The 25,773-nt window shown below is 48.0% G+C and overlaps 11 protein-coding genes across 11 annotated transcripts; 6 read left to right on the plus strand and 5 right to left on the minus strand.

Annotated features, from left to right (window-relative positions):
* Positions 1–60: 60 nt before the first annotated feature.
* TrAtP1_009255 (uncharacterized protein) lies at positions 61–1,512 on the minus strand (the record flags this gene model as incomplete). The annotated part of the gene is made up of 1 exon (XM_014093564.2): positions 61–1,512. One exon carries the CDS (start codon positions 1,510–1,512, stop codon positions 61–63), a length of 1,452 nt encoding a protein of 483 aa, XP_013949039.1.
* A 400-nt stretch (positions 1,513–1,912) lies between these two features.
* TrAtP1_009256 (uncharacterized protein) lies at positions 1,913–3,016 on the plus strand (the record flags this gene model as incomplete). Its single annotated transcript, XM_014093565.2, has 1 exon — positions 1,913–3,016. One exon carries the CDS (start codon positions 1,913–1,915, stop codon positions 3,014–3,016), a length of 1,104 nt encoding a protein of 367 aa, XP_013949040.1.
* Positions 3,017–3,147: 131 nt separating this feature from the next.
* Positions 3,148–4,149, minus strand: TrAtP1_009257 (uncharacterized protein; the record flags this gene model as incomplete). Its single annotated transcript, XM_014093566.1, has 1 exon — positions 3,148–4,149. One exon carries the CDS (start codon positions 4,147–4,149, stop codon positions 3,148–3,150), a length of 1,002 nt encoding a protein of 333 aa, XP_013949041.1.
* A 504-nt stretch (positions 4,150–4,653) lies between these two features.
* Positions 4,654–7,415, minus strand: TrAtP1_009258 (uncharacterized protein). Its single transcript, XM_014093567.2, has 7 exons — positions 6,971–7,415; positions 6,779–6,903; positions 6,648–6,715; positions 6,485–6,589; positions 6,051–6,428; positions 5,329–5,978; positions 4,654–5,272 (listed from the first exon to the last, which is right to left on the minus strand). The coding sequence occupies exons 1-7, from the start codon at positions 7,127–7,129 to the stop codon at positions 4,814–4,816; spliced, it is 1,944 nt and encodes a 647-aa protein (XP_013949042.1). The 5' UTR covers positions 7,130–7,415; the 3' UTR covers positions 4,654–4,813.
* Positions 7,416–10,900: 3,485 nt separating this feature from the next.
* On the minus strand, positions 10,901–13,199 carry TrAtP1_009259 (uncharacterized protein; the record flags this gene model as incomplete). The annotated part of the gene is made up of 4 exons (XM_014093568.2): positions 12,726–13,199; positions 12,015–12,590; positions 11,814–11,957; positions 10,901–11,755 (listed from the first exon to the last, which is right to left on the minus strand). Exons 1-4 carry the CDS (start codon positions 12,783–12,785, stop codon positions 10,901–10,903), a joined length of 1,635 nt encoding a protein of 544 aa, XP_013949043.1. The 5' UTR covers positions 12,786–13,199.
* Positions 13,200–13,457: 258 nt separating this feature from the next.
* On the plus strand, positions 13,458–14,462 carry TrAtP1_009260 (uncharacterized protein; the record flags this gene model as incomplete). Its single annotated transcript, XM_014093569.1, has 2 exons — positions 13,458–13,738; positions 13,796–14,462. The coding sequence occupies 2 exons, from the start codon at positions 13,458–13,460 to the stop codon at positions 14,460–14,462; spliced, it is 948 nt and encodes a 315-aa protein (XP_013949044.1).
* A 773-nt stretch (positions 14,463–15,235) lies between these two features.
* Positions 15,236–16,342, minus strand: TrAtP1_009261 (uncharacterized protein). The gene has a single exon (XM_066114220.1). The coding sequence runs from the start codon at positions 15,892–15,894 to the stop codon at positions 15,556–15,558; it is 339 nt and encodes a 112-aa protein (XP_065970314.1). The 5' UTR covers positions 15,895–16,342; the 3' UTR covers positions 15,236–15,555.
* Positions 16,343–17,746: 1,404 nt separating this feature from the next.
* Positions 17,747–19,592, plus strand: TrAtP1_009262 (uncharacterized protein). Its single transcript, XM_014093570.2, has one exon. The coding sequence runs from the start codon at positions 17,807–17,809 to the stop codon at positions 19,424–19,426; it is 1,620 nt and encodes a 539-aa protein (XP_013949045.2). The 5' UTR covers positions 17,747–17,806; the 3' UTR covers positions 19,427–19,592.
* A 2,092-nt stretch (positions 19,593–21,684) lies between these two features.
* TrAtP1_009263 (uncharacterized protein) lies at positions 21,685–22,792 on the plus strand (the record flags this gene model as incomplete). The annotated part of the gene is made up of 7 exons (XM_014093571.2): positions 21,685–21,977; positions 22,035–22,076; positions 22,167–22,236; positions 22,317–22,344; positions 22,409–22,421; positions 22,478–22,567; positions 22,645–22,792. The coding sequence occupies 7 exons, from the start codon at positions 21,685–21,687 to the stop codon at positions 22,790–22,792; spliced, it is 684 nt and encodes a 227-aa protein (XP_013949046.2).
* Positions 22,793–22,943: 151 nt separating this feature from the next.
* TrAtP1_009264 (uncharacterized protein) lies at positions 22,944–23,330 on the plus strand (the record flags this gene model as incomplete). Its single annotated transcript, XM_066114221.1, has 2 exons — positions 22,944–22,988; positions 23,085–23,330. 2 exons carry the CDS (start codon positions 22,944–22,946, stop codon positions 23,328–23,330), a joined length of 291 nt encoding a protein of 96 aa, XP_065970315.1.
* Positions 23,331–24,563: 1,233 nt separating this feature from the next.
* TrAtP1_009265 (uncharacterized protein) lies at positions 24,564–25,394 on the plus strand (the record flags this gene model as incomplete). The annotated part of the gene is made up of 1 exon (XM_014093572.2): positions 24,564–25,394. The coding sequence occupies one exon, from the start codon at positions 24,564–24,566 to the stop codon at positions 25,392–25,394; it is 831 nt and encodes a 276-aa protein (XP_013949047.1).
* Positions 25,395–25,773: the final 379 nt, after the last annotated feature.

The raw sequence follows: 25,773 nt of genomic DNA on the forward strand, positions 1-25,773 counted from the left end.
ACATCACAGAGGCAAAAGTCATACGACTGATCCCCCACACTCTCCGCCAGTAGTGCCTTTTCATGCTCGCTCTAGGCCTTCGCTTCGTGCCGGTCCCGTCTGCCCGTAATACTCTTCCATGCCTTTCCACCACTCCTTGATCCCTGCCACGTCCAGCCACTCCAACTCCCAGGGGTCCTCGAACCACCACCGCTTCTCGCCAGCATCTCTCTTCCCATCGCTAGCATACTTCTTCAAGCTGCCGCCATCGAAGCGGTGGTTCTTCACGCCGACAAGCAGCACCGCGCTGCCCACCTTGGGCGTGAACCCGTCCGGGTCCAGAAACACGGTGAGATGCACCTGTTTGGCCGTCGAGGGGTCGGCGATGCGAGCCGTTCGCTGCTTTCCCGGCGGCAGATGAGAGGGCTCCACGGGCGAGAGGGAGACGAGGATGGCGAGCACGTTGCAGGACCAGTTTTGTGCATACGGCAGATGCGGGATGAGGCGCAGGGTGGTGAGCTTGAGAGGGACCTGTTGGTTATGCCAGTCTCTGGGTAGCGCAATGGGCTGCTGCTGCTGCTGCTGCGACTTGTCGGGGTTAATGTCGCCTGCTGCCGCCGTCATCTCCCTTGCATCCGATGCTGGTGTCTTGGGCTTGGAGCCAACAGCAGCACGAGCAGCAGCAGTGCTGTTCCCAGTGATGGCACTTCGAAGGGGGAATGTGCGTGTTTCGAATGCCTCGAATGCCTCCTCTAGGTCCTCGTCGTCGTCGTCATCATCGTCATCGTCATTGTCATTGTCATTGTCAGAGTCGAGTCCCGGCAGCTTGAAGCTAACTCTGGCCTTGCCCTTTTGTGCCTTGACCTGCGTCTTGGTCGGTGTCTTGGTAGGGGTCTTGACGGAGGGTGAATCTGGCCGATCCGCGAATCTTATTGCATTGCTGCTCTGTGGCTTGGATGCCTTGGGAGTCGTGGTGGTTGCCTCGCCCGGTGCCCCCCGGTCTCGATCCTCTTCCACAGCTGCTGCCCCCTCGGAGCTGGCATCATCCGCGACACTGCGGCTCTTCTCGCGGTTCCGCCACAAGGCCATGTACGTCTCATTCCATCCAGCAGTCTCCAGCTCGTTTACAATCAGATACGCCATGGCCTTGGCGTCGTCTTCCCGTCTCTCTCGTCTCTCCTCCTCTTCCTCCTCCCCCTCGCCAAAGACGCCGCCCCCATCGGGCTCTTCCAGCCGCAGCATAAAGTCGCCCACCCTGACGCAGCATCCCACGAATACGTCCCGCTGCTCGACCAGGTGAAACATGTCGGGATGCAGCAATGCCTGAAGGCACAGCTCGCCGTCGCCCAGCACCAATCGGATGGCATGCGAGTCGTCCTCATCCGCCACCGGCAGCACGTCGATGCCCTCGACCAGAAAAATGGAGCCCGGCATGCAGCGGCGAGTCTGGAGCAGGTGCCCGATGAGCGGCTGCAGCGTGAATGGCGCGTGGCCCGGCGCAGGCGTCATGGCGGCAGGATTGAGGCGAGCCATCGTTGCGTGGGCTTTGGCCGTGCCGGCATTTTTGGCGCTGGCCTCGGTGCTAGGTGCTGCTGCCGCCTGCGAGCGTCGTTCCACAGGCCCCCGTCAAGAGCAGGGCTTCTCGTCAGACGCCAGTCAAGGCAGCATGAATCACAGACACGAGATACGGTGGTGGTTGGCAGCCAGAAGGCGTTGCGCCGCGTGAATTGCCAGCGTGCAAGTGTCTCATGCATCTATCGGAGCTTGCTGTAAACCGGGGCCTTCTTTCGGGCACTAAAGCCGCTGTAGCTCGCAATGGCATGCCCCCATAAATATTCATCTAGATAAAGAAGGCTGCCCTTGCTCTCAACCATTGCGAGCCTCGCATCCATTGTCTCTCATTTTGCAAATAATAAAAATAAATCACTTCATCATGGACGTACAACCCCCCGATATATTCGTCCAAGAAGTCGAGACTGCCATCGGCGCCCTCATCCAGGCCTCCAAGCTCGGCCAACGCATCGTCTCGTCCCAAGACAAGGGCACCATCACCAAAGACGACCTCAGCCCCGTCACCATTGCAGACTTTGCCGTCCAAGCCCTCTTGATTGCCTCCTTCAAGCAAGTCTTCCCCAACGACTCCTTTGTGGGTGAGGAAGATGCCTCCGACTTGCGGGCCAACGATGCGTTGATGACTCGTGTCTGGGACCTCCTCAACACCATTGCCCAGGACGAATTCACCCAGCAGGGCGCCTGTACGCTGCCTCAGTCAAAGGAGCACATGTGCGACTTGATCGACCAGGCCGGTTCGAGCAGCCCCGGCGGGCCTGGATCCGGCAGAGTCTGGGTGTTTGATCCCATTGATGGCACCAAGACGTATGTGAGGGGCCAGCTGTACGCCATCAACATCGGCCTCATTGTCGATGGCAAGCAGGCCTTTGGAGCTGTTGCGTGTCCGAATTTGTCACTGCGGCACACTGGAAATCTCAAAAACGAAAGCGCCGATCCCAACGGTAATGGCTGCATCCTGTTCGCCATCAAAGGCCACGGCGCCTTTTACAGACACTTGGAGTCGCATCACATCGAGTTGAAGAGCACGATTCTTCCGATACCGTCAACCTTTGCAGGAAACCATTCCGGCTTCATTACATGCACTGGCCTGGTCGATTCGGCTCTCGACGGTGTCCACGACGTTGTTGCTCAGCGTCTGGGCCTTCAATTCCCTGGCAGTGACGTCGTCCCCTGGGTCGTGCGATGGGCTGCTCTGGCGCTCAGCATAGGCAGCGTCACTGTCTGGGTGTATAAGCGTCGTGATCGCTATGCAAAAGCTTGGGACCATGCGGGCGCTATGCTTCTCTTTGAAGAGGCGGGCGGGAAGATTACCGACGTGCATGGCAAGGACATTGACTTGTCGGCCGGAAGAAAGCTGAGCAACAACTTTGGGTTTGTGGCTGCGCCTATAGCATTGCATGCCAAGGTGCTGGGTATTGTGCAGGATGTGCTCAAGGAGCAAGGCAGGGATGAGTTTCTGCAGTAGCTTACAAGCTACCTTCAGATAGTACGAAATAGAGCAAAAGGACGAAAGAATGGATACATTTTTATACATATAGTCTATGATATGGCGATTTACAAAGGGCAAATATTATTATGAGTGAAACAAAAACCTCTCTACGCAGTATACACCCCATGGCTGACAGCATGATATCCCTTTTTTCCTACTTTCCCAACCAAGTCGCTGCGCCAGTCCTCTCCCCGAGAAATCCTCTCAATCGTCCGCGCAAACGTGTATTCCGGCTCCCAGCCAAGTTCACGAACCGCCTTGCTTGAATCATATACACGATCCATCCGATCCAAGTACTTCCATCCCTTCTCCCGAAACACCGCCTTCGCTCTAAGCACCACCTTGTTAATCACTTCTTCTGGGTTTCTATCCAGTGTAGCCAGCGTCTCCACATCGTTTGAGAACGGCGGCGGGGCGCTGATGATGTATTTCGACCAGCCGATTTGCCTCGCCTTGCTCATTGCACATGTAGTTGCTGATACAATGTCCTTTATGTCACAGCGGCGATACGCCATCTCCAGGACCTTCAAGTTGTCGTCCCCCATTGAGTTGCGTCGGTCTTCGTCGTCGTCTTGCTCCGGGAAGAAGCGGCTCGTGCGAAGGACAAGAATTGGCAGCTTATGCTGTTTGTGGAAGAGGTGGCAGATGTCTTCGGCAGCGACTTTTGTCACGCCGTAGATGTTTTTGGGGATGGGCGTGACGGTTTCGTCTATCCATGCGGCAGGAGAGCCGGGCTTTGGGCTGAGAGCGCTTCCGAAGGCGCTGGTTGTGCTGAAGAAGATGAAGCTTTCAAGTTGGTTTCCAAGTTTTGCTGCTTCTTCGAGGAGGACTAGAGTTCCTGCAATGTTTGTTTGCACAAAGTCGTCCTTGGTGTGGGATTCAACATGAGGCTTGTGGAGCGTTGCCGTATGGAGAATGTGCTTGATGGCGTGTTTTTGAAGGATGTTGGCAATGAGCTCTTGGTCTGTTACTGAGCCGACACAAGTAGTCGTGGCTGAAGCGAGTATATCGATTCCAATTGGGGTGAATCCGAGTGACGGCAGTGTTATCATGAGGGCGTGGCCTAAATGACCAGAGGAGCCTGTGACGAGGACATCGTATTGCGCCATGTTGATACAGCGCTTTTGGCAACTGAGAATTGCTAATGATTATATAGCAGAGAGGAGATGAACCATAGGTAAGAAGAATCAAGATGTCTGGTAAATCGAATTTAACCCAAGTGGCAACCAGCCAATAAATAGGCCGTTCCGATTTACATCGCCAAGTGGGGTGCGCTTGGAGAAGCGGCAAATGACTCTGCCAGCTTCCGACGTTAGTCTAGAATAGGAAAAAAACGAAAGACGGCGAGGAAGAAGAGGAAATAAAATTTAAGCTTAACGAGTAGCGATGAGAAGTGACTAACAAGTTCAGCTTGGCCAATGCTACGTTGCTCAAAAATAGGATGGGTGTACCGAAAGCAAGTCGAAACCGTTCGTCGGAGCAGAATAGGGCTAGAGATGGACAGACTTTAAGAAAATACAAGAGAATATGAACAACAGGCTTCACAGAGAATGGGGACAACGGAATATGAACATACAATTGAATAAAGTTGAATAAATATATATACAAATCTAGCGCTTTCAACAAATTGGTATCTAAACTTCCGCTCGCTCGCGCATATTTTCTTCTAATATTACATTACGTGCAAGCCGCTCCGAAACTTTATGTTCACCGTTCTTAAAAATAATGAAAAGAAAAAACTGCACGGTTGCTTTTCAACTTCCAGCGCCCCGATTAGACATAATCCTGGCCAGCATGAGGCTGAGGCGCAGGTCGATATTCATAAGGCATTCCCGTCGCTCCAGTGTAGGATGTTGGCCCTTCCATATTGCTAACCATTGGCTGAGCATGTTCGGACTCGCTGCTCAATTTATCCTCACGAGACCTCCGTCGCATGGGAATAGGGCCGTGCCGTTTGAAGAAGATCGGGGCGTCGTGGGGAACATGCGTGAGAACGAGAACAACGGCCCAGGCGATACAGAGCGTGGGCAGCAGCCACGGGGTGATGAGAAAGGTGGTCAACTTGTCGTCGTTGAGCTTGAGCAGTGCAACGAGAGCCATTCCGATAGCCAGGAGGAAAATGACGATTGTGCGAATCACCGGCCAGGGCTTCCAGGGAGTCACTCTGGCAACAACTGCCAAGAGGGTCATGAGTGCTAAGCAGAGTCCGGCCGCGATATAGCCATAGGTGAACTGAGAACTGTTAGTATAAAACACATTGTTAGTTGCTTGTAGTACAAGGCACATACCACAAGCTCATAGCGCGCAAATGTCTCGTCCGAGACTTGCGATGCAAACTGGGCATTGGAGGAGGTTTCTTCAATGCCTTGTTCTTCGTTTTCTTTATTAATCTCTCCTTCAAGGTCGATTTCAAATGTTGAAAATATGCTGTTGTACATTGCCGTCTGGAGGGAATCCATGATATTCTGAAACAGATCCGTGGTTGTGTCATTCGGCAGATTAAAGTCCGGTTCGACCTCGGCTTTTGACAGCTTGGACCAAAAGGAATTAGGAATTTCCGTGATGTTGGCGAGTGCATCGTTGATGAGGTCGTTTGTATCTGAATATTCGGGGTGATACAGATCGAAAAACTCGCTGAGCTCCTCTGTGATATTCTTCTGCACTTCAACACTGGTGGTATCTTCGAGTGCGCTAGGATCCTCGACTATCCAGTTGACCGATAAGTGGGTAATGACATCTATCACTTTAGACCACTGAATGAATTGGGTGAATCCCTGCATGAAGAGAACCAGTGAGAGATGGAACGGGAAATGAAGCAGCGTCCATACGATTTGGCGCAGAGGGGGGAGATAGGCTGTTTTCATCCAATCGTAGTAGATCAAGAAGATCATATATGTTGTTGCCACGCCAGCAGTCAAGATTCCAATAGTAGCAGCATCTAGTTTCGCAAAGGAATTTGTCAGTCCTGCAAGATAGTCACTTATAAGAGATATTGTTCGAATAGACTTACCCCATGCATCGGGACCTTCAACAACAATAACCACTTTCTCAGCCAGAGCAACGATGCTTTCGCCGAGAATCACAATCGTCAAAAGACTCATGCGGTTCATCAAGTGAGTCTTTACAAGACTGAGAACAGAGAACCCAAGCGATAGCCCAAGGGTTAAGACAACCTCCATGGCGCCAACGACGTACCACGTGATGAATACACGGCTCTGTTTGTCTTCGCTGAAGCGGAATGTAATGCCGAGATAGATCATTGATGCGATGAAATGGATCGCCATCTGGATGTAGAACGGGAGGTGGGAGTTTTTGAACTTTCTTAGATGCCATAGGATACTGGCATACTCGATCGCCAAGGCCAGTCTAGAGGCCATCAGAATGAGGGCTATCAAGAGAAGTGTCAGTATCTGGTCAGTGTGCCATGATACTATAGGAACCTACACATTGCCTTCATTGAAGACAGGTCCTGGTCGTTTGGATTAAATTTCGGGGCGACCACTGCGAATCCCACAAACACTCCAAGGTGAACAGCTCGGACGAGTCGTTCTACAGAATATGGTTAGAAAATGGTGTACTCATGATCGCTTGGGTGAAGAGAGGGTACCAAATATGCTGTCCGTCACAAATCTAACATCGTAAAGTCCAACGACAAGCCAGCTTATCCACAACATACTGCACCAAACATATTAGCAAACCTGCATCACTCCCATATTACAATTGTTCCTCATAGCGTACCAGAAGTATCCGGCATAAGATCCGAGTCGGTCGATACTGGTGACTGCCAGCTCCTTTGAAAAGACGACGTAGTTTGCGGCGAAAAAAAGGTCTGTAAACACCTCTAGCATGCCAGCCTCTTCATGCTACACCCCGAGAACCATTATCAGAATCGAATCGCATTTCTAAATATGCCTGTAGTTGAAGGCTTACCCTCTGAAACTGTATCGAAGGGTCGCTGAAGCGATCCCCAAACTCGCTGAGATTCGGTTGCTCTGACCCTCGCCGCTCGGAAGCATCCTCGATAAGCGGGCTCTTCATGAGCCGGAGCTTCTCACGAGGAGTAAGCTCGAGACTTTCTCTCTCCGCCATGTTGGCTGGTGATTACAGTTGCGATGATATAACCAACGATTCAGTTTTGCAACCGAGAGACAGGAATGCCAAAGGCAAAGGATGTTGGATGCGGCTTATGGTATTAATACCTTGGCGATCATATCCAGGCAGCCTTACCAGGAATTCGATTGGCGTGACGAAAGAAGCAAAGCTAGACCACGTCGGGCGTGATTGTGCCAGCCATTGTGCCGTCAGCCGAGAGCCTCAAAGTAATTGAGACATGCTGCGGAGCGCTCTTTATCGAGTGACTCCCTTCATTCTTCATCTCGCACTCCTAGTCCGAGGGGGATGTGGTGGAGCTTTAGCTTGCGGTAAGCGCATAGCCTGCTGCAAAAATAGGCACAGAGAGGCAGGGTTTGCCGCTAGACTTGCAGAGCCTTGTGCCAATGAATTCCTAGACTTGCCTTTTCTGTTCCCGTTGTCGACTCTGTGGCCGTTATAGACAGGGGGCTCTGTGGCTAGTTCTGGATTGTTGGGGCAGTTTACCGCATGTTGTGAAACGCTTTGGGAAAAAGAGAGACAGGTCAAAACGGCGATCGGGGCTGAGCAGGATATGGAGTACGGGGATCTGGGATAGATCTTGGACGCAGAGCACTGACGAAATAGTGGCTTGGCTTTCAGATAGTAGCAGCTAATCTCATGCAGGAAATCGCAAGAAATATTTATACAACAGTAGTTGTGTATTCTTAAATGAAGCTACAGAGACTTTGACGAGAGTTTCATTGCAGAAAGACTCTGGCGTCTGTTCTTTGCCTTTCTGCTACTGTTTGGCTGACTTTAGAACACGGCTAGTGTCATTTGCCACGAGCGAGCAGCGCAGGCAAGGCCTCTGTTCCCAAATCTGCCAACTTCTTCAGAAAATAATTGCCGGAAAATCTCATCACTAAAACTATGTCGTGTCACTTTTGGCGTCTACGCAAGGCCATGGGGTTCGGGCAAGCGTCTACTAGTGCTTACGCTCATGCACGACGGTTTTGGCGAACTTGAGGCTGAGACAGCCAGTCTGCACGATCGTCACAGCGGTCCTAAAATGCTTCTTTTCGGAAACCAAGTTTCCTAAAAAGGGATCCATTTGTAACCTCGAATAAGTTCCGAAAAGCAAAACGGATAGGACAATCGTTATCAGATTATTCCTTCTTTTTACCGCAGTACGTTAACCACTCCTCTCTCCTTCTCTTACAGTGTCTGCAAATGCCTGGTCAATAACATTGAATACTAAGCAGTATTAGCTCATCTCACTAGTCATGAGCAAGTGTCGCGCGGGCTTAAACGTGTAAGTGGGACTTGCTTTCGGCGTTTACTTCAGAGATGCGAAGGACCAGGGTCACAACCAGGCGCCAGGATTGGCAATTGGGTTGGATGATCTAGACCAAGCAATTAATCAAATTGATGATGCGGTCGTAGCCTATCAGGGGCTGTAGGAGGGAAGTTCCCAAAGCGCCACCTGGGTGAAAACTAGGTTTGAAGGATTGTAAGATGGATGGGCTCTCAAGCTAAGAATCTCAAAGTGAAAAGATGAGTGTTGGCAATTCTGCGATTGCCTGCACATGTTACAAAGCTTTACTAGCAGAATGAAATGAATGTAAATTATAGTAACCCACCATTTTAACACATGTCTATAAGCATATAATCAACCTAACTCTATGCTACTGGCACTGCCGTCATGAATCATGCCCAGGTATAAGTTGGCAAAATACTAATCGCGTCGCTTAACGGTGGAGAATTGTGTTCCGAACGATTAATAATCTAGAAAAAGATAGTCGACTACATGAAGTCGGAAATACACTTTGTGCTATTCTTGGATGCCGATTCAAGCGGGCGGCCAATAGAAATGAATATCCAAGTAAAGAGCCCTGTAAGCGTAAACTTAGCGTAGCACCCTAAATGCCAACTAATTCACAATGCCTCTTGTCGATCCATAAGACAAATGCGGATTTCTGCCATGACAAATTTCTGTGCATCTATAGTCGTGGATCGATTTTTTGTTGACAGCAGTAAACAACAGGCCACCGGCTCTGCCAAGCGTTGCTGTTACCTTTCCTAGCGAAACCTTGCTGTTAATTTGCCATCAACCACTATGTCAGCGTTACGTTGAGCGGCTGACGTTGAAAGATAGATTAGAATCCGCGGATCATTTGAAAGCAAGTCAGCCCCCTGACCAGTATGCTTTCCTTGCTAGGTACATAGTAGGTAAATATTCCCTAATTGAGAAGCCATGACACCTTTCCGGAAACCGACATATTGGTCGAGAATCTAATATAAAACCTTGACCAGATTTGGGTTACGCTGTTCTAAAGATGGAGTAAGTTGCGGACCCAAGATTGCGTGTGGACTCTTGCAAAACACTAGTCATCAATAATTTCACTCCATATCAAGGACCGAGATCCCCGAGAAAATGCCAAGGAAGCTTATTTGAAAATCTTGATTTGTTGCCGAATCACTCTTAACCAGAGCATTTCGCCCATCATGCGCTACAATTCGTATAACATTAGCTTGGCGTTCTGGAAAGATGTGGCTGTCACGCTTTAAAAAGTATCAGAATTACAGGACTGTGTCAAGGCCCGGAACAGGTATATCACGTCCTAATCCTTCTGTAACGTCTGTCGTACATCCTCTTAAGCTTCTAGCAGATTATTTAGTAATCTACGACTTTTGATTAGTTATAGAAACAGACAAGTACATTCATTTTGCCTTTATACTCTTACAATAGCCAATTCTCCTGTGACCCGTAATACATCTCGTCCAAGTCAGCTGTTGATTTAGCGTAAATCTCGTCAATTACCAAGCGTAACAGAATAATAATCTTAGAGGCGTCACACGTATTGATATACCTGGTTAAGCATTTACGCTTTCTCATACTAATAAATTGCGTAATACGCTTTCTTGACTTTTGCCATAAGCACCCGCAGTCCACTTTTACTTTGCTCAGTCTTTACGTATCTAGGTAAAGGTCATAAGCATGGTAAGGCAACACGCATCTTTTCCATCTCCTTTTCAGGACTTTGCAACTCCCTTCATAGCATTTCAGGGCACAAAAAAATAGAACATAAAGCGGTCCCGAGTAAAATCTTCCAGCCTTTAACTCTGTAAGGAGCTTATAGAGTAGTTGGTATAATGGCGTGATTACGATGTGCTTGCTTTAATGCGGGTGTGCTGTCGTGAAACTAAGACCATAAAACTGTGGCTTGTCGCACGTTGGGTCTAGTCGACTTGAATATCAATGGATTCAATGCAATATAATCATTTGAAGCTAGTATATAAATTTGATAATCCACATAGTTTCGTTTATCGTATTAGCCAAGGGCAATTCTCCGTTCTTCGTTTATTAAATGGGGCAACTTTCGTTTGCCTTATTGTAATACGAAGCTAGTCTTCGAGAATGCAACTGCGATATAGCGTCTCTGTAAGACAAAGCTCGAGAGTAATGTGCAGCCAAATTTATGATAAGTTTCCCAATTTTATCAGTAATTCTGCCCGAAATGCTTTTCTCAGGGAACGCTAGATCCGTACCCATCAACTCTATCACAGGCCGCTTCATTCATCAAGTAGAGCCGCCGTAATGTAGGGCAACAAATGTGGTAATTTTGTACAGCTGACCGACAGTCATAGCCGATGTTGGCTATCAGCAAGGCAAGTTATGACTACTTACCTGACACATTGTAGCAAGCAAGCCTACATGATCAATTACAGATGGGAGATGTATAATTCTTTTCCGATCCAATTTAAGTAGCTTACAGATGTGTAAATTTTCTATAGTTTGTAGGGTTGGGATCGATAGTCTGGCGATAAGAAGGCCCGAGACTCAACCCCATCTCGTATGAGTTTGGACATGGCCAGCGCTTGATTGATGCCCATCGAATGGCCAATCTTGTCCAAACAAGCTGTGACCCATTTGCGAAGATCGTCACATGCGACTCCCGAGTTTGCAGCAACCAAGAGAGGCCACATGATGGTGAGGCCGCCCGCCCCAGTAATTTGAAAGGACGGTAAAATGTCCCTCATATCTACTCCATGAGCAATAGATGCGCCGAGATCAGAGACTTTCAAGTGTCTGGAGTCTTCTATTTCCATACCCAAGATGTATGGTACGCTAGCACAGATGTCTTCCACCAGCCGAAGAACAGTCTGTCTGGCTTGGTTTGCCAAGTAGCTGCGTTGCGGTGAGCCAATGTTTGTCAAAGCTTCCAGATCCTTGATGGTATCGATAATAATCTCCTGAATAATGATCCGAGCAGAGCGATAGTTATTCCAGATGCTACTTGCGGAAATACTATGATATATGTGATAAGTATCACTCCAAAAAGCCCGCATGGGAGGCTTTCCATCGAGCGCTGGAACGTCAACCGTAGCGTATCCCCACGAAGGAGGCACGCTGATCATAAGTGAAACCAAATCAGCGTCGATTATCAGCGCTGTGCGGATAATCTCTGTAGGTTCGACGATATATCCATTCTTCATGTCAGCGCAAAAGTCCGTCAATCGATTAATCACAACGGAAAGCTGGTCCAGCACTTGATAATTGAGATTCCGATCGAGGTGGGCATCTTTGGCTAGTTTAGTAAAAACTGATGAGCTGTATCGTTCCTGGTATATCCGACTGATGCTCTATATTGACTTCGATTAGTATACTATTCTTAACGCCAATAACTTTAAAACAACTCACCACTTGAGCACGTAACTGATTGAATAACTCCAGCCCCTCCCTCCGAGAAAGTTGCTCTGATCCACGAACTTCAATCAACTTTGTTGCGCCCTCCATGTGGTTCACCCAACGATCGATGAACGAGCCATCAGTACACGTCATAATCTTTTTTCTCCCTCCTGCGTTAGTCGGCAATGAAATGAAATTTTGGGGCCGACTTACTTCAAATGTGCCAAGCATAACCACCGCCGCCAGTGTATCATCTGTCTTGCACATGAATGGGTCCTGTAGGGCTAGGTTGGTCTTGGATAGAGCTGCAGTATACTCCTGCTGGGCCTTTCGCATAGTCTTGGGAGATAGTCGAATATTTGACAAGGCTGCTAATGCAACGGCGCTTACTGCTGCATTGGCTGCCGAATTTTGTGAGCTCTCCAACAGCGGCAAAAGGTATGACATGTGGCCGCCACGGGGACCTCCAGTTATGTAATTAACATAGAGATAGCTTCTCGCAATTTCATGCTCGGGGTATACAGGATTAGCCCTTGGAATGATTAAAGTCGTCTTATCGCGGCACAGGGCCCTAGAATCGTCCGAGTTCGGAGGTACTCTACAGGGAATTGATGGCTGAAGTTCCACGCTGGTCGTTGGGATAGGCCGCTTCTTATGCGCTGCAAGTCGGTATTTGCGAATGACTTCCTTGCCCTGATCCTTGAACTTGAGATCTAGCAAACTTCGATATCCGGGACAGCGGACCTCGGCTCGAGTACATTGAGTGCACGAAGGCGTCTTATAATCGCACTATAAACCATGCTAATTAGTATGCAGAGTTTGGGCAACCTCAACCAACTGCTCCTTAATCGGTGACGAAAGACCAGGATTTGAGCTCTCGAAATGTCACTGGAATCTCAAACGCAAAGAGTAGTCTAAACGCACCTTCATGCGGCGATGCCGGCAGCGCTCACATGCAGCACTTGGCTTGCCACAATAACCCATGATCCGTGATTTGACTTCTGCTACCAATGAATTACTGAAAGAAGGAAGTGATGCGTTGACTAGCAACGGAGATATCTGACACGTTGATCGAATAAAAAGATTAAAGGTTATAAGAGTGTCAGCGCCGCCTCCCTATTATTTAAGCAAATCCGTTTTGGGCAACCAGCTCGGCGACATGAATCTGGTTCCAATGGGCACCGTTTTGTTATTTCAGTGCTTATACGTGTGTAGATGTAGGTTTTAATAGCCAACCATTCAGCTGAGTGACTTTCAATTTGAGGTGCTTACGCGTAATACATGCGAAGAGGCTCCCACTCGGACATTTTTCCACAAGGCAAGACGAATTTTCCAAGAGCCGGCGCCGCAATTACGCGTTGAGCTAAACCATCGCGGGAGAGCAGTTCGACGCTAAGCATAGCCTCAGGGAGATTTGCGCAGCTACCCCTTGTAAGACTGGCAAGGATAAGTAGGTGATTGGATGGGATTGGGCGAAGCTCAGCCATTGCCTATTTGGGAAACCTCAGTGTTCCATGTCGTCTAGCTTTGAAGAGTCAAGATAGTTCATTCGTGCAGTGATATATGAGGTGTGTTACTTTCATATAAATAAGCTGGGCTTAAACAATGTTTTTTTCTTCTTCATCAAACTACAAACCTTTGGATATTCGCACTACAATGGCTCACGTTACGCTGAGTGATGGCTTGGCCATCTGGCAACTCGTCTACTACGTTGTAACACTCATCTGCAGCATATTTGTATCTTTTCGACACGGATTGGCACGGAGTTCAGGCTGGATCTTTCTCACGATATTCAGCATCATACGTGTTGTTGGATGCTCCGCACAGATTGCAACGATAACTGCCACGTCGGACACTGCCGAGACAATTGCTACTATACTTGGCTTTTTGGGTCTGTCACCGCTTTTACTAGCCACACTAGGAATCTTAACTCGAGTGTAAGTATTAATACAGCTATTATCATTGTCAATTCTCCATGGTTAATGGCTTTACAGATACTATTATCTCCTTGAGCGGCCGTACAACACCGTCTTCAATCTATTTGTTGCCAAGATCGTTCAAATACCGGCTGTTGTCGCCCTTATCCTCTGCATTGTTGGCGCAACATCGGCAGACACTGCAGCAGACATTATGACCCAAGATACGGTAAAGGACGGAGTGATTGTCTACCTGGTTGTCCTGATTCTCCTCATCCTTCTGACGATTGGCGCCTACATCACGCGCCATGTGACAGAACGACGTGGAGAGAGGACAATGCTACTCATTATAACATTATCACTACCATTCTTACTTGTTCGCATTATCAACTCACTTCTTCTCATCTTTGACAAACACTTTCAAGATTCGACAGCAGAGGGATCAACATCATCTGTCCTCACAGAACTCTTCATGGCAAGAATCGAGGAGATGATTGTCGTTCTCTTCTATCTGTATGCCGGTCTCACGCATAAAGCCGTCCCAGAAGGAGATCATGGCAAGCGAACCAATAAGGAAAAGATCGCGCATCGGGCTGCCAGAGGAGATTTTGGTGATGGCAGGTTGGGGGTGATATCTCTGGCAATTGCGACTGCTGGTGCGAGCTTCAAGAGAGAGAATGATAAACCTAGCCAAAATGACCAAGATGCTGAAATTGGGCTAGTACAGTATCGCACGACAAGATAGGATTTGCGGCCCGAGCACATTTCGATTGATCTCGGAACAATAAAGGGGATTGATAGAGGAGGAATTACCGGAGAGACATATTTATCTACGCTATGTGCAACAAAACATTACTCATTCCCAATTATTTACATTCACTTATTACATTTTATAGAATACAGTAGCGCAAATGGATCAAAATTTCCTATTTACTTAACATGCTATCTATAAATTGAACCATCTCCAGAACGGGCTTCACAGAGTCGCATAACGTACACATATAGATTCAAGTTTGGGAAGAGCTAAGCATTGCACTATTTCCACCGACCATTAGTACATATAAGCAACAACAAACCCTTGCAAATGTGCTACCAGACTTGGAACACAGTGATGTAAGTCACCTACCCTACAAACTCTACAGGAAAAATGAGTCTCTTTAATAATTATTTTCGAATTGAGTTTCTATTTACTTCATTTTTTTTTTGAACTGATTCAGCTCATTTCTAGTATGCAGACACGCAAAATACACTTAACAAAGAACTGATAAACTCATGAAGTTAGCAGAGCGAGATAAGTGCCGTCAACGAATACAGATGCATTTAGTGTTTGACGGCAAACAATAATCAGTAAATAAATTCAATGCGTGGGTTGTTTTTTTCAATCTAGGCAACATATTCAATCTTAGAATCACTGAGTAATTTTATCTCTTTTAGTTTGTGCATTAACGTCAGGATAGTATACGATGGCTATGGGTTCAGAGACGCGCCGGTCAGATTCAGGACATACGCTTGCAACACTCCACTCTTTGTTCTGTCCTATCATTAAAAGGAATGCCGTGGCTAGCAATAGTATTGCGTAGGATTGTCCTTCAATTTGACTAGAGCGATACACTTTTGAGATAACGCGATTGAGTATGTAGACTAATATATGAATTACTCATCGCTCGGTGAACATCGTATCATACACGCAAAGATTATGGAACCAAGTACTACCACAAACACCGCATACCTCGCAATACTGGCCAGTGGAATCTCCATGTAAACATTATTTCATTCCGATGGCGTTGTTGACTTTTTATAATGTTTGGTTAATTCTCCAAGAGTTCCACTGACCAGATTTACAAGGTGACATGGTAGGCACCATGATCTCTAGAAATAGTTGAGTGAGATGACAGACATGGCATGGCTTTGCACTCCGCAAGTGGCGGTGGGACATAATTAGGCTTGTTCAAGCGTTCAATCCAATGCAGGGCGTTTCGTGGTCTGAGCTCTTCTCGCTGGCGTATGAACTTCCTCTTTAGTCGACCAAGGCATTGTACTAGAGGCTGAAGAGCAAGAAGGCATAATTGGTACATTTGGTAGCTTAGCAGCATAACTGCTCGCAAGGCTATATTTGCGTGTCCTATGTCCGACAAACGGACTTTAGTGTAGTTGCAGATCCCTACAACTCCGTTCATAATGATTGGCTAGGATTCACATCCTGCGCCTTGTCCTTGTAGCACCCCCTGTTCTACAAGGCGATGCCAGTACCGGTCCAGAACAAATGATGGAACTTTATATGCGTACGGAGATGTTTCCGGAAATGAGTTATGACGTGCCCTACGGCCGCGGCTTGCTGATCCGGTTGATCATGCCGGACAAATTATTTGTATACGGAGTGTATCGGTGCATTATTCCGAAAGTCCTGCAGGTCAATATCCGCTTGATGGTTAGTTGTATCAAGTTGCATGGCGATACCTATATGTATTGGCTGGAGGATGAATAGTATGCAAATGTACTGGAATTTGCAATGGAGTCTTGGTTAGATTCTTGTCATGGCAACTTTACGCCAAGGATAGATTCTCCGGACGAACCCTTGGTGCAAGGAAAAGTCCGTCGCAAATTCACGCAAGCCACCGTCAGCTTGCAGGTAACATAACATCTTCCTATCCTCATAGAGTATCGCCACCATTATGAATACAAGAATATTATTTGCCACAGCTCTTTCTGAAGAAGAATCAGTGGGTGGTCTTAAATTAACATCGGTGTAGCGGGATTATTAATCCCGTATATAATGTAAGCGCGTCGGCCCTTGCCGTTGCGACTTGCTGCTTATGACAAGGTTATAATGTGGGCGTTCAGTAATAGATAATCAAAAGCGACCGAGATCCAGTGGTTGCCTGATGCCTCTTCTATGGGCGGAAACTCTAGGAGTCTTGCATCTGGATATCGTCAACTTGAAGAGAAAACAATGAGTTTTGTTGTCTTCCCGCTATCTGTATTTGGCAGTTTTCTAAATATGTACAAGCCCAAACTGATTGGTGTCAAAATGTCCAAGCACAGTTTCAGTGCTCCCTCCCTATTTAGACCCAAAGGTGCCGACAACCCTTTTTCCCGTTGTGCCGAGTACTGATCCGATGAACTCCACATGGCGCTGGACGACTATTGTGCGCGGCCCCTTTGTTTGCTCCAGAGCATCGGAATCTCCTCAAAAGCAGGCATTACGTGGGGCCCACCGCTTATTGTATCCTTGTTGGCGGATAGACAACTAGACATTGAGAAACTATAGGACATTCGTCTCGTGAATAAAACGCCTGCACTTTATTGTTGCACCTTAAATGCAATCTTTATAGGAAACTACCTCTCTGCCTAGCATACAACACCTCCTGGGCTTGGGTTTCTACGTCATGTTGTTAACGGGCATCGAAACACTAGCAATACTAACACGCCCGCTAGTTAGAACGGTCAAGCCTAGGGCTTACGGCGTCATTCCCGTTGCGGAACGGCCCAGGAGAATATGTGGTGTACTCCGTAGATCACTTTTTCAAGTTGCCTTTACAGAACAGGTACACAATATCGCCGTGTAAGAAAGTGGGCTCTGTTATGGAGTAGATTTGCTCTGGTGAATCTAGGTCCGAAGAACTGGGTATGCCAAGATATCTAGGTTGCCAAGGGGGCTCGAGCCTCTAGTGCTCAAGTAAGAGCGATAACATTACAATGCCTTCGGGGCTGTCGATGTCAAGCAACTGCGTCCCACTAAGTGATGCTCTTAGTGCTGGTTATCTAGGAGTATACCTAACAAGTATTAAACAAAGTATCCAAATTTCCAGACTTGTACCAATAACAGCTTGATTTTGTATTTGCTCGTGTGTTGTGTTCTTATAAGGCGAACTCTATAGACAATGGCAGAACGCCATGGACAGCTAGTCCACCGCACATCGAATACAACATTCCTGAAATAGAATAGATACTATTGTAGATACTATAACACACAATTGAACCATGCTCACATAGAAGCTAGGGCCGTAAGGAGGTGCAAACAACCTTGTCCGAACCCATACCTGTCAAAGCCTTGTACGGAGTGGCAAGGGGAGAGTTTTTCCATAGCTGATGATGCAAGGGAGTGCCAAGTACTCGGTTAGTATAAAGAGAGCCGCTGATCTTTGCTTGTTCTCTCATCTACACTTGAGACTCACAACCTCAATCAAAATGCATTTGTCTTCAACAGTCCTAATGGCTGCCGCTGGAGCGGTGGCCCAATCAACGGTTGACCTCTCCGATCTCCCGGCTTTCTTGAAGTCCAGCTCAAGTACCAACTGGCCAACCCTTCTATCCATTGGCCAACAAATCTGGAACGACCCAGAGGTTGGCCTCAACGAAACCCACGCACATGATCGCCTCGTCAACTACCTTTCTTCACTTTCGGGCTGGACGGTGTCAGGATCGGCCTACAATGGCCTTCCCACAGCTTTCCGAGCCGAGTTTGATAACAGGCCCTCTGGCTTCACAGGCACTCTGCCCACTGTTGGCTTCTTGGCTGAGTACGATGCCCTGGTCGGCATTGGTCATGCCTGTGGTCACAACCTCATTGCCCTCAATGGCATCTCAGCAGCCAAGTTTGCCAGTGAAGCGCTGGCACACTACGGCATCCCTGGCCGTGTGATCATAGTCGGAACCCCCGACGAGGAAAACGCAGCCGGCAAGTTCAAGCTCAACAACTTGGACGCCTTTGCGGATTCAGATGTCTGGCTGATGGCGCATCCTACGACAACGAGCGCTATTCAGCCTATGAACGCTCGTCTCAACTACTTTGCTTCTTTCGTGGGCAGCACACACTCTGAGGCGATTGCAAAGGCCTACAATGCGATGAATATAGTACTGAATCTGACTGGCCTGCCGGGAACCAGCTCAAGCGCCGTCAGCATTGAGAACGTCGGTGTCTATGCAACCAACATTGTACAGACCGTCATCGATCTTGGCGTGGCCGGCCTGGATCTCGCCACGGTTAACAGCACCGTTGCCAAGATTCTCGATTCAACTTATCCCAATGTCACTTTTAAAGCTACCACGGATTCCAACGGCGTGGCTATTACGATGAATGGCCCTGGTGGTCATGCTTCAGACGCCACCAAGGGCCCCTTGGTGCTGTCAGTCAACACATACAACGCCCTTAAGAACACGCCCGGAGTCTCCTTTTACCTGCCCAGCAACACATCCGTCAGTGAGCTCGACATTACCATTGACATGCGCACACGCTACACCAGCGACTTGAACTCGGTGGCCAACTTTGTCAGCGCTGCTCTCGGCACTCTCCCCAAGAGCATCTCTCACGATGTCCAGTACCCATCTCTGGAGGTCGATCCTTACCTCGGACAGGCTTTTGTTGATTTGACTGAGACACCTGATTACCCACTGGGCAACTTTGGAATCAGCACATTTGCTCCCGCCTCGACAGATGCCTCGTGGGTGCAGGATCCTGTGCTCGACCCTGTCACACACAACATGACCAGCGCAGCCAAGGCGGTGCTTCACGCAAACTACGGCATCTGCCCCAACCCATCCGGGGTTGGCTGTGCCTTTAACCACGAGCCGCTGTTCAAGACTTTGGCTAACACGGCTTTGGCGTACTCGCAGACCGAGATTGTGGCCAGAGCAGAAGCCCAGATTGCCGTGCAGCTGCTGGCTGATCCATCTGCGATGAGCAAAGCGACCTCTATCTTGACGAAATAAACGGACCTGAAGAAGAGGTGCAACAGGTGTGATATTTAATGAGGTTTAAAATAGAAACGAAAACGATAATTGTACGAAGCGGATGATAGAATGTAATGTACCTAATAGATGACACACACTCGGACAAATAGAGAACCACCGATGCTTCCGGCATGGTGTACTATTTAAGAAGATTTGCACTTTCTTTCCCTTGTAGATCAATGGAACCTATGGGATTTTGCTTATTGTTTATTAATCGAGGGTAGAGGAAAAGGCCGACGGACGTGGAGTTGCGGATGGGGCATAGTCGGTACGCGGCTTGTGCCGCTCAGATTGCCGGTGGCGCAGTATGTAGTAACAAATTTCATCTCAAGATAAGCTCCCAAGAAGCTTTCCTATTAATATTTATGCTTTAGATCGCTTCTTCTCTTCCCTCTCTGTATAACTCGATATCGCTGATAAGACCTCAAGACGCCGCTGCTTGGCTATTTCCTTCAGCTATATCCGTAACTACTGGGTGTTTTGATTGAGACTTACAATTTTGTACTAGAGTCAAACAAGCCTGTTATCAAGTAAACTATAAACTATATCATTTTCATTTTATTATCCATTAAATCAGCTGGGCAAAAAATTTGTTAGTACTAACACATAAACCTACCCTGGAGTCGTTGAAATTAATCTCGAGGCTGTTGTGGTAGTGGCTTGAAACGGCTAAACGACAACAAGAGGCATCGTTTCTCGCACTTGGACGGCGTCTTGGATGTCAAACTTTCGGCCAGGTGGAATTGCATTAAGCCGTAGTGTTGCCTTTGCGTGAGTTGCCGCGCGCATCTTGACTATCCAAGCCACTTATGCAGTTGATCAAGGCTTCTTACGACTTGTAGGTATCTATACCACATCATGAATCAAATTAAGAGTCCGTCGCGTCCGTCGCCGGCTGTTTCGCCAAAAAAAAAAAAAAAAATTGTCCGTATTTGTGCTAGGAGAGTTTCCACCCTCATTATAGCATGCTGTAAATCCTTGTTTGCGACTCGCTCCAGAAGCTAGAGACCTGACGAGGCCGACATGTTGCAGCGTTACATGCAGCGCGGATGCCAGCCAGCTCTTGCAGGTCCGCAGCTCGGAGAAAACCCTGCAGGGAAAAACATAGCTGAGCCTAGCTGCGATGTCTGGTTACATTGTGTTTCTTGGTGCCCCATACGGACATGCGGCATCTGTCCAGCGATTGTCAACTTTTGACGGGCTGAACTCAAGCGCCTCGGCCGGAGAATAAGCTTGGCCTCTTGTATCTCCCCTTATTTTAGCCCCCGGGAATTACGTCTGTTAAAGAGCAGAGACCCAGAAAATAAATGCGCGAACTGCTCTTCCCGAAGCGAATGCATGACCACGGGCCGGGAGGGAAGACCAGCATCAGGCATTTTAGACTCTCCTTAGTTTGCGAAAACTCGTCGATAAACGCGGAAAACAACGACAATGCGGAGCAAGGCTCCTTTGCTTCCTGGAGCTAAACTGCACCGTGTCCAAGCTAATATCATTGCCAGCCAACAATAGGCGGAGGAGCCTTTGTCTCTGCTCCACACACTCCTCCCGTCTCCAGCGCCAAATCCCTCGCGTGCGCTCCTGATTCACTCTCAGCTCTTTTCTCATCTACTTCTAGATGGCCTAACGTTGTGTTGCATATGTAGGCAGTGGCATAAAGAACCGACTGTTGGCCGACTCCATCTGATAAATGACACGCACATGCGAATGATTGTTGCGGACATCCACAATCTTCTAAGCGAACCCTGAGCTGAAGCAACCCAAGCGAGCAGGCCAAGGACGCACCAGCTGTGTTTAGCTCATTGAATCGTACGTTTAGGCAAGGCGCCCGCAACTTTTCTACTGGCGGACAAAGAGAGAGACGCATCATTGTGCGACAAGACGGACGCGGCTGCGAGTAACTGCATGTGCTTACTCAATCATTTGCTCATTCGCATAACATTGATAAGGGCGATTGGTGGATATACAATCTGCTGAACTACGGAACTCTGGCATCCGACTTGATCATCTATAACGAAGCTTTGTCTAAGCACCGTGTTCCACTAGTATCGCTTCCTGCAATTGAGACGGGGACAATTAACGAATCAAATTGAGAGACGAGAGGGAAGAGCAGAGAGAAAGAGAAGGAGAAAGCAAAAAGAAAAAAATAAAGATTTGGAAAGAAGGCAAAGGAACAGGAAGAATTAGGAGCGGCATCTTTAAAAGGCGCACACACCGCGTCGTTTCGCTGTCGAGCAACCATGGCAAAGTCGCCCAAGTCTCCCAAATCGCCCACATCGCCCGTCTCTCCTACGCAGGGGGCATCAAATGAGGGCAGCCAGCAACAGCAAGCAGCGCCCTCGGACGGCATCCTCCCGGCTGCGCACTGGCAAGAGGTTGCCGAACAAGAAGGCGACGATTACGACGATGACGGCGACTCTGCCCTTGGCTCAGATGCGGACAGCTCAACCGCGTCGATAACGTCGACTATTCTGCAGTATAGAGAGATCAACGGCCGCAGATTTCACAGCGAAATGGGCTCTGTTCAGTATTGGTGAGCCACCAGTCAGTTCTTTGACGACTTGGAAGCAGGATTGACCAAGAGCAACAGGCAGTCCAACGATGAGGCGGCGAGCGAATCACTGGATATAAAGTAAGGTCAACGACCCAGATTTAATGTTATTTGAACAACAAAGACTCCTGGTCAAAGACATTTGGACAGTAGCTGACTGATACGCTGCAGCCACCATGCCATTTGCATGGCAATGGGAGATAAGCTATACTTGGCTCCCCTAGAAAAAGACAAGATCACAGTCAGTTCTGCCCAGACGTTCGATATGCTCGTTTGAGCGCAATTCGCATGACATAGCTGACACCACGAACCTCGCAACAGAGAGCCCTTGATATAGGCACTGGAACAGGTTAGAACTCGCCCATAACATGCGTAGTATTATCTTTTGTGTAAAGCTGACCATTTCGACGCAGGCATATGGGCCATGTGAGCACTTGATGTCCTTGGACTATTCTCAGCAGAAAGGTACTGACGCGTTGTAGCGACTTTGCCGATGAATATCCTGATGCTCAAATCATTGGCACAGACATTTCTCCAATTCAACCGACTTGGGTGCCTCCGAATCTCCAGTTGTGAGTTTATAACCAGCGTTTCTTACTATTTCTGGCATATGTAATGTCTCGGGTTTACTAATTCTCAATGGAAATAGTGAGATCGAAGACTGTACTCAAGACTGGACATTTCGCAACGAGCACTTTGACTATGTCCACATGCGATGGCTTCTGGGCAGCATTCAAGACTGGGACGCCCTGATGCGGCAAGCATATCGCGTGCTGCGTCCGGGGGGCGTATTTTGAGATATTGGAGCCTTCGGCCATCATTACAAGCGATGATGGGACTGTCACAGAGACAAGTGCCTTGGGACAATGGGGCAAATTTTTTATCAACGGCGGTAAACAAATTGGAAGGAGTTTCACCGTGGTTGAAGACGAGACGCAGCGAAAGTCGATGGAGGCGGCTGGCTTCGTCGATATTCAAGAATTTAATTACAAGGTGAGCATATGGCTTCCAAGTGACACGGCTTTCTCTCTCTCTGTCTATTGCAAAACTTTTACGAATCAAGTTACTCTAACAACGTTTGCTCTGCAGATGCCAATAGGAGGCTGGGCTAGAGACCCCAAAATGAAAGAACTCGGCCAGTTTGCGCAACTGGTCATTGAAAAGGACACTGAGGGCTACATTGTCTTCATGGCAAACACACTAGGATGGACACGAGAAGAAATTTTGGTATACATCAGCCTGCTGCGGCGAGAAATCCGGTCGAATAACTTTCATGCGTATTACAAGTTTAAGGCGGTTTACGGAAGGAAGCCACTCAATGAAGAGAAGCATTGATGTTTTTTGTCTCTTCATGCTTAGTTGTCCTAAGTTGCAGGCAAGTTCTTTCATTATTTCCGAGCTGGTATTGTCGCATTGATCTCATAATCATGTGCTATGTCGTGTCAAGAACGCGTCGGCAGGCCTGGGCTATTTCATACATTAATATAATAATATTAAACAATTATCGAATCCTTGTGGGAATTATTCGCCTACGTAATTCCCAAACAGCGATTATGATGGCATATGAGGCATGGGGTATGATTCTTTCTCCCCACTGATCTGCGTCGATATGTTAAAACAGCGGTCAAATCTAGCACCTACGGATTCTCACAACAACTGGCCAAGTACTCTTGAAGTATATTCTCTTGTTTTGATTCATGGAACTGGGATACCCATGCTTGAGTTTACGTGTGGTTTCGTATGCATGAGGGTTTCGTCACTGTCTCTCAACAGTAATGCAGGTGATAATGCGTGATCATATGCGATGAGGGAATTTACATGAATTAACACAATTTGCTAAGAATTGAGAAATAATATAGCTCATTAAAGTAATCATTAAAAGCTGTCGACGGCATGAATACCTGCTTGAACTGTGAGCGAGATATGCCTTGCAGTTAGGATGCTCATGATAGACTCATAGCTGGGAACTCTACGCCGTTCACCAGACTTCACATGTTCCCTCATTGTCATTTCTTGTTTCTTCACGCATAAATTTTTCACTTTTTTCTCTTGATGCTCAATGTCGCTATTAATTTTTGCATTCAGTATATGGCCGCGGAGCGCACCTGTTGTTTCATTCTCGGCGACGACCGCATAGTAAGCCCATTTGGCCCTGCTGAGGTTTCAAGCCACTAACTAGCACAACCTGCAACCAAAAGCTTGTGGCGAGGAATAAAATAGAACTATTTGGCATTATTAATTGACATTTAGAAAATTGACCGTTCTTTTTCCATATTTATCTCGTCGGTTAAACAATGATAGGTTCTTATCTAGCCTCAGCAAGCTAGGAGAATGACTCGGGAATAGTTGAGCATACGTGTAACTTCATGACAAATAGGGCGCGCAAGCCCCACACTAAATTCGACAACAAAAGCGGGAATGCCTTATCCCAGCAATGAAATGCTCAGACATATTAATGGCACGTCGAAGCTGAGTTGCAGTGCTGCGAAAAAGCGTTTAGAGGCGTATTTTTATAATACAGAATAGGTGTTGGGAAGAGAAGCAACAACTCGGCAATAAACATCCATCATGGCCTCGCAACAGACATCCGGGACGATTTTGAGCTTTCACCACGACGGAAAATTGCTCAATTTGCAGACGACGGTGGTGTCAATACGGCCGTTTTCCGCTCTAGAGGAACAGAACCGCGCCATTTTCAAGGACGGCGGTGATGATGACTATGTTATCGTAACCAAGGAGACCATCTTCCACCCCCAGGGCGGCGGCCAGCCCTCTGATGAGGGATCAATCACATCAGTTGCCTCTCCTGCTGTCTCCATCAACATCAGGGCGGCACGAATGGACGTTGTCAACGACGGGCTGGTGCTGCATCTCGGCCGTTTCAAAGACTCAACAGCGACAACACTCCAGCCTGGCGATATTGTTGAGCAATCCATCGATGCAGAGAAGCGCCTCCTCTACTCAAGACTACACACCGCCGGCCACGTTCTCGGATCAGCAGTACGGCATCTCTTGGAGAAGGAGATTGAGGGCTTCGATGAACTCAAAGCATCTCATTTCCCCGATAGCGCTGCCTGCGAGTTCCGTGGTCTCATAGAGGGCAAATGGAAGCAGCCAATCCAGGAGCGCGTAGACGACTATCTGCGCCGCGCAATGCCGGTAGAAATTGACTTCTGGACAGAAGACGACTTCAAGAGAGAAGGCCTGGAGCGCTTGATCCCGGACCGAAGCCTGCTACCTCCAGGAGAAACCAAGTTCCGCGTTGTGCGCATCGTGGGAGCTGAAGTGTATCCCTGTGGCGGAACGCATGTCGACACGACTGATCTGTGCGGCGCAACAACGGTGAAGAAGATTGGAAGAAGTAAAGGCATCAGCCGGGTCAGCTACACAGTCGCATGAGGGCGGTAGGAAAGACTGGTCGCCGTACGGGGCTATGACACGAATGTCTCAGCCACGTAGATGCTCGTACAAGACACATCGCAGCGGAGAGATGCATAGATAGGCAAGTGGATAGACTTTCTTAGACTTGGAGACGGAGGAATGAAAGAGGGACTTGTGGACATACCACAATGAGCTGCAGTCAACCGCCGCAAAACAGTTTTCCTCATCCTGTGATCCAAAACGTGGCGTTGAGAAAAAGTTGGCCGATCTGAATGCAATCTCCGACCTCGCTGAAGCGAAAGGGTTTCGATAATGCCATGATCTAGTGTTTATAGATCATCTCCATAATCTCAGTCTACAGGAGAAGATAACCTGCCAGATGAAAAGTTGCCTAATC

Source organism: Trichoderma atroviride, chromosome 5 (genome assembly GCF_020647795.1).
Source record: "Trichoderma atroviride chromosome 5, complete sequence".
Lineage (NCBI taxonomy): Eukaryota > Fungi > Ascomycota > Sordariomycetes > Hypocreales > Hypocreaceae > Trichoderma > Trichoderma atroviride.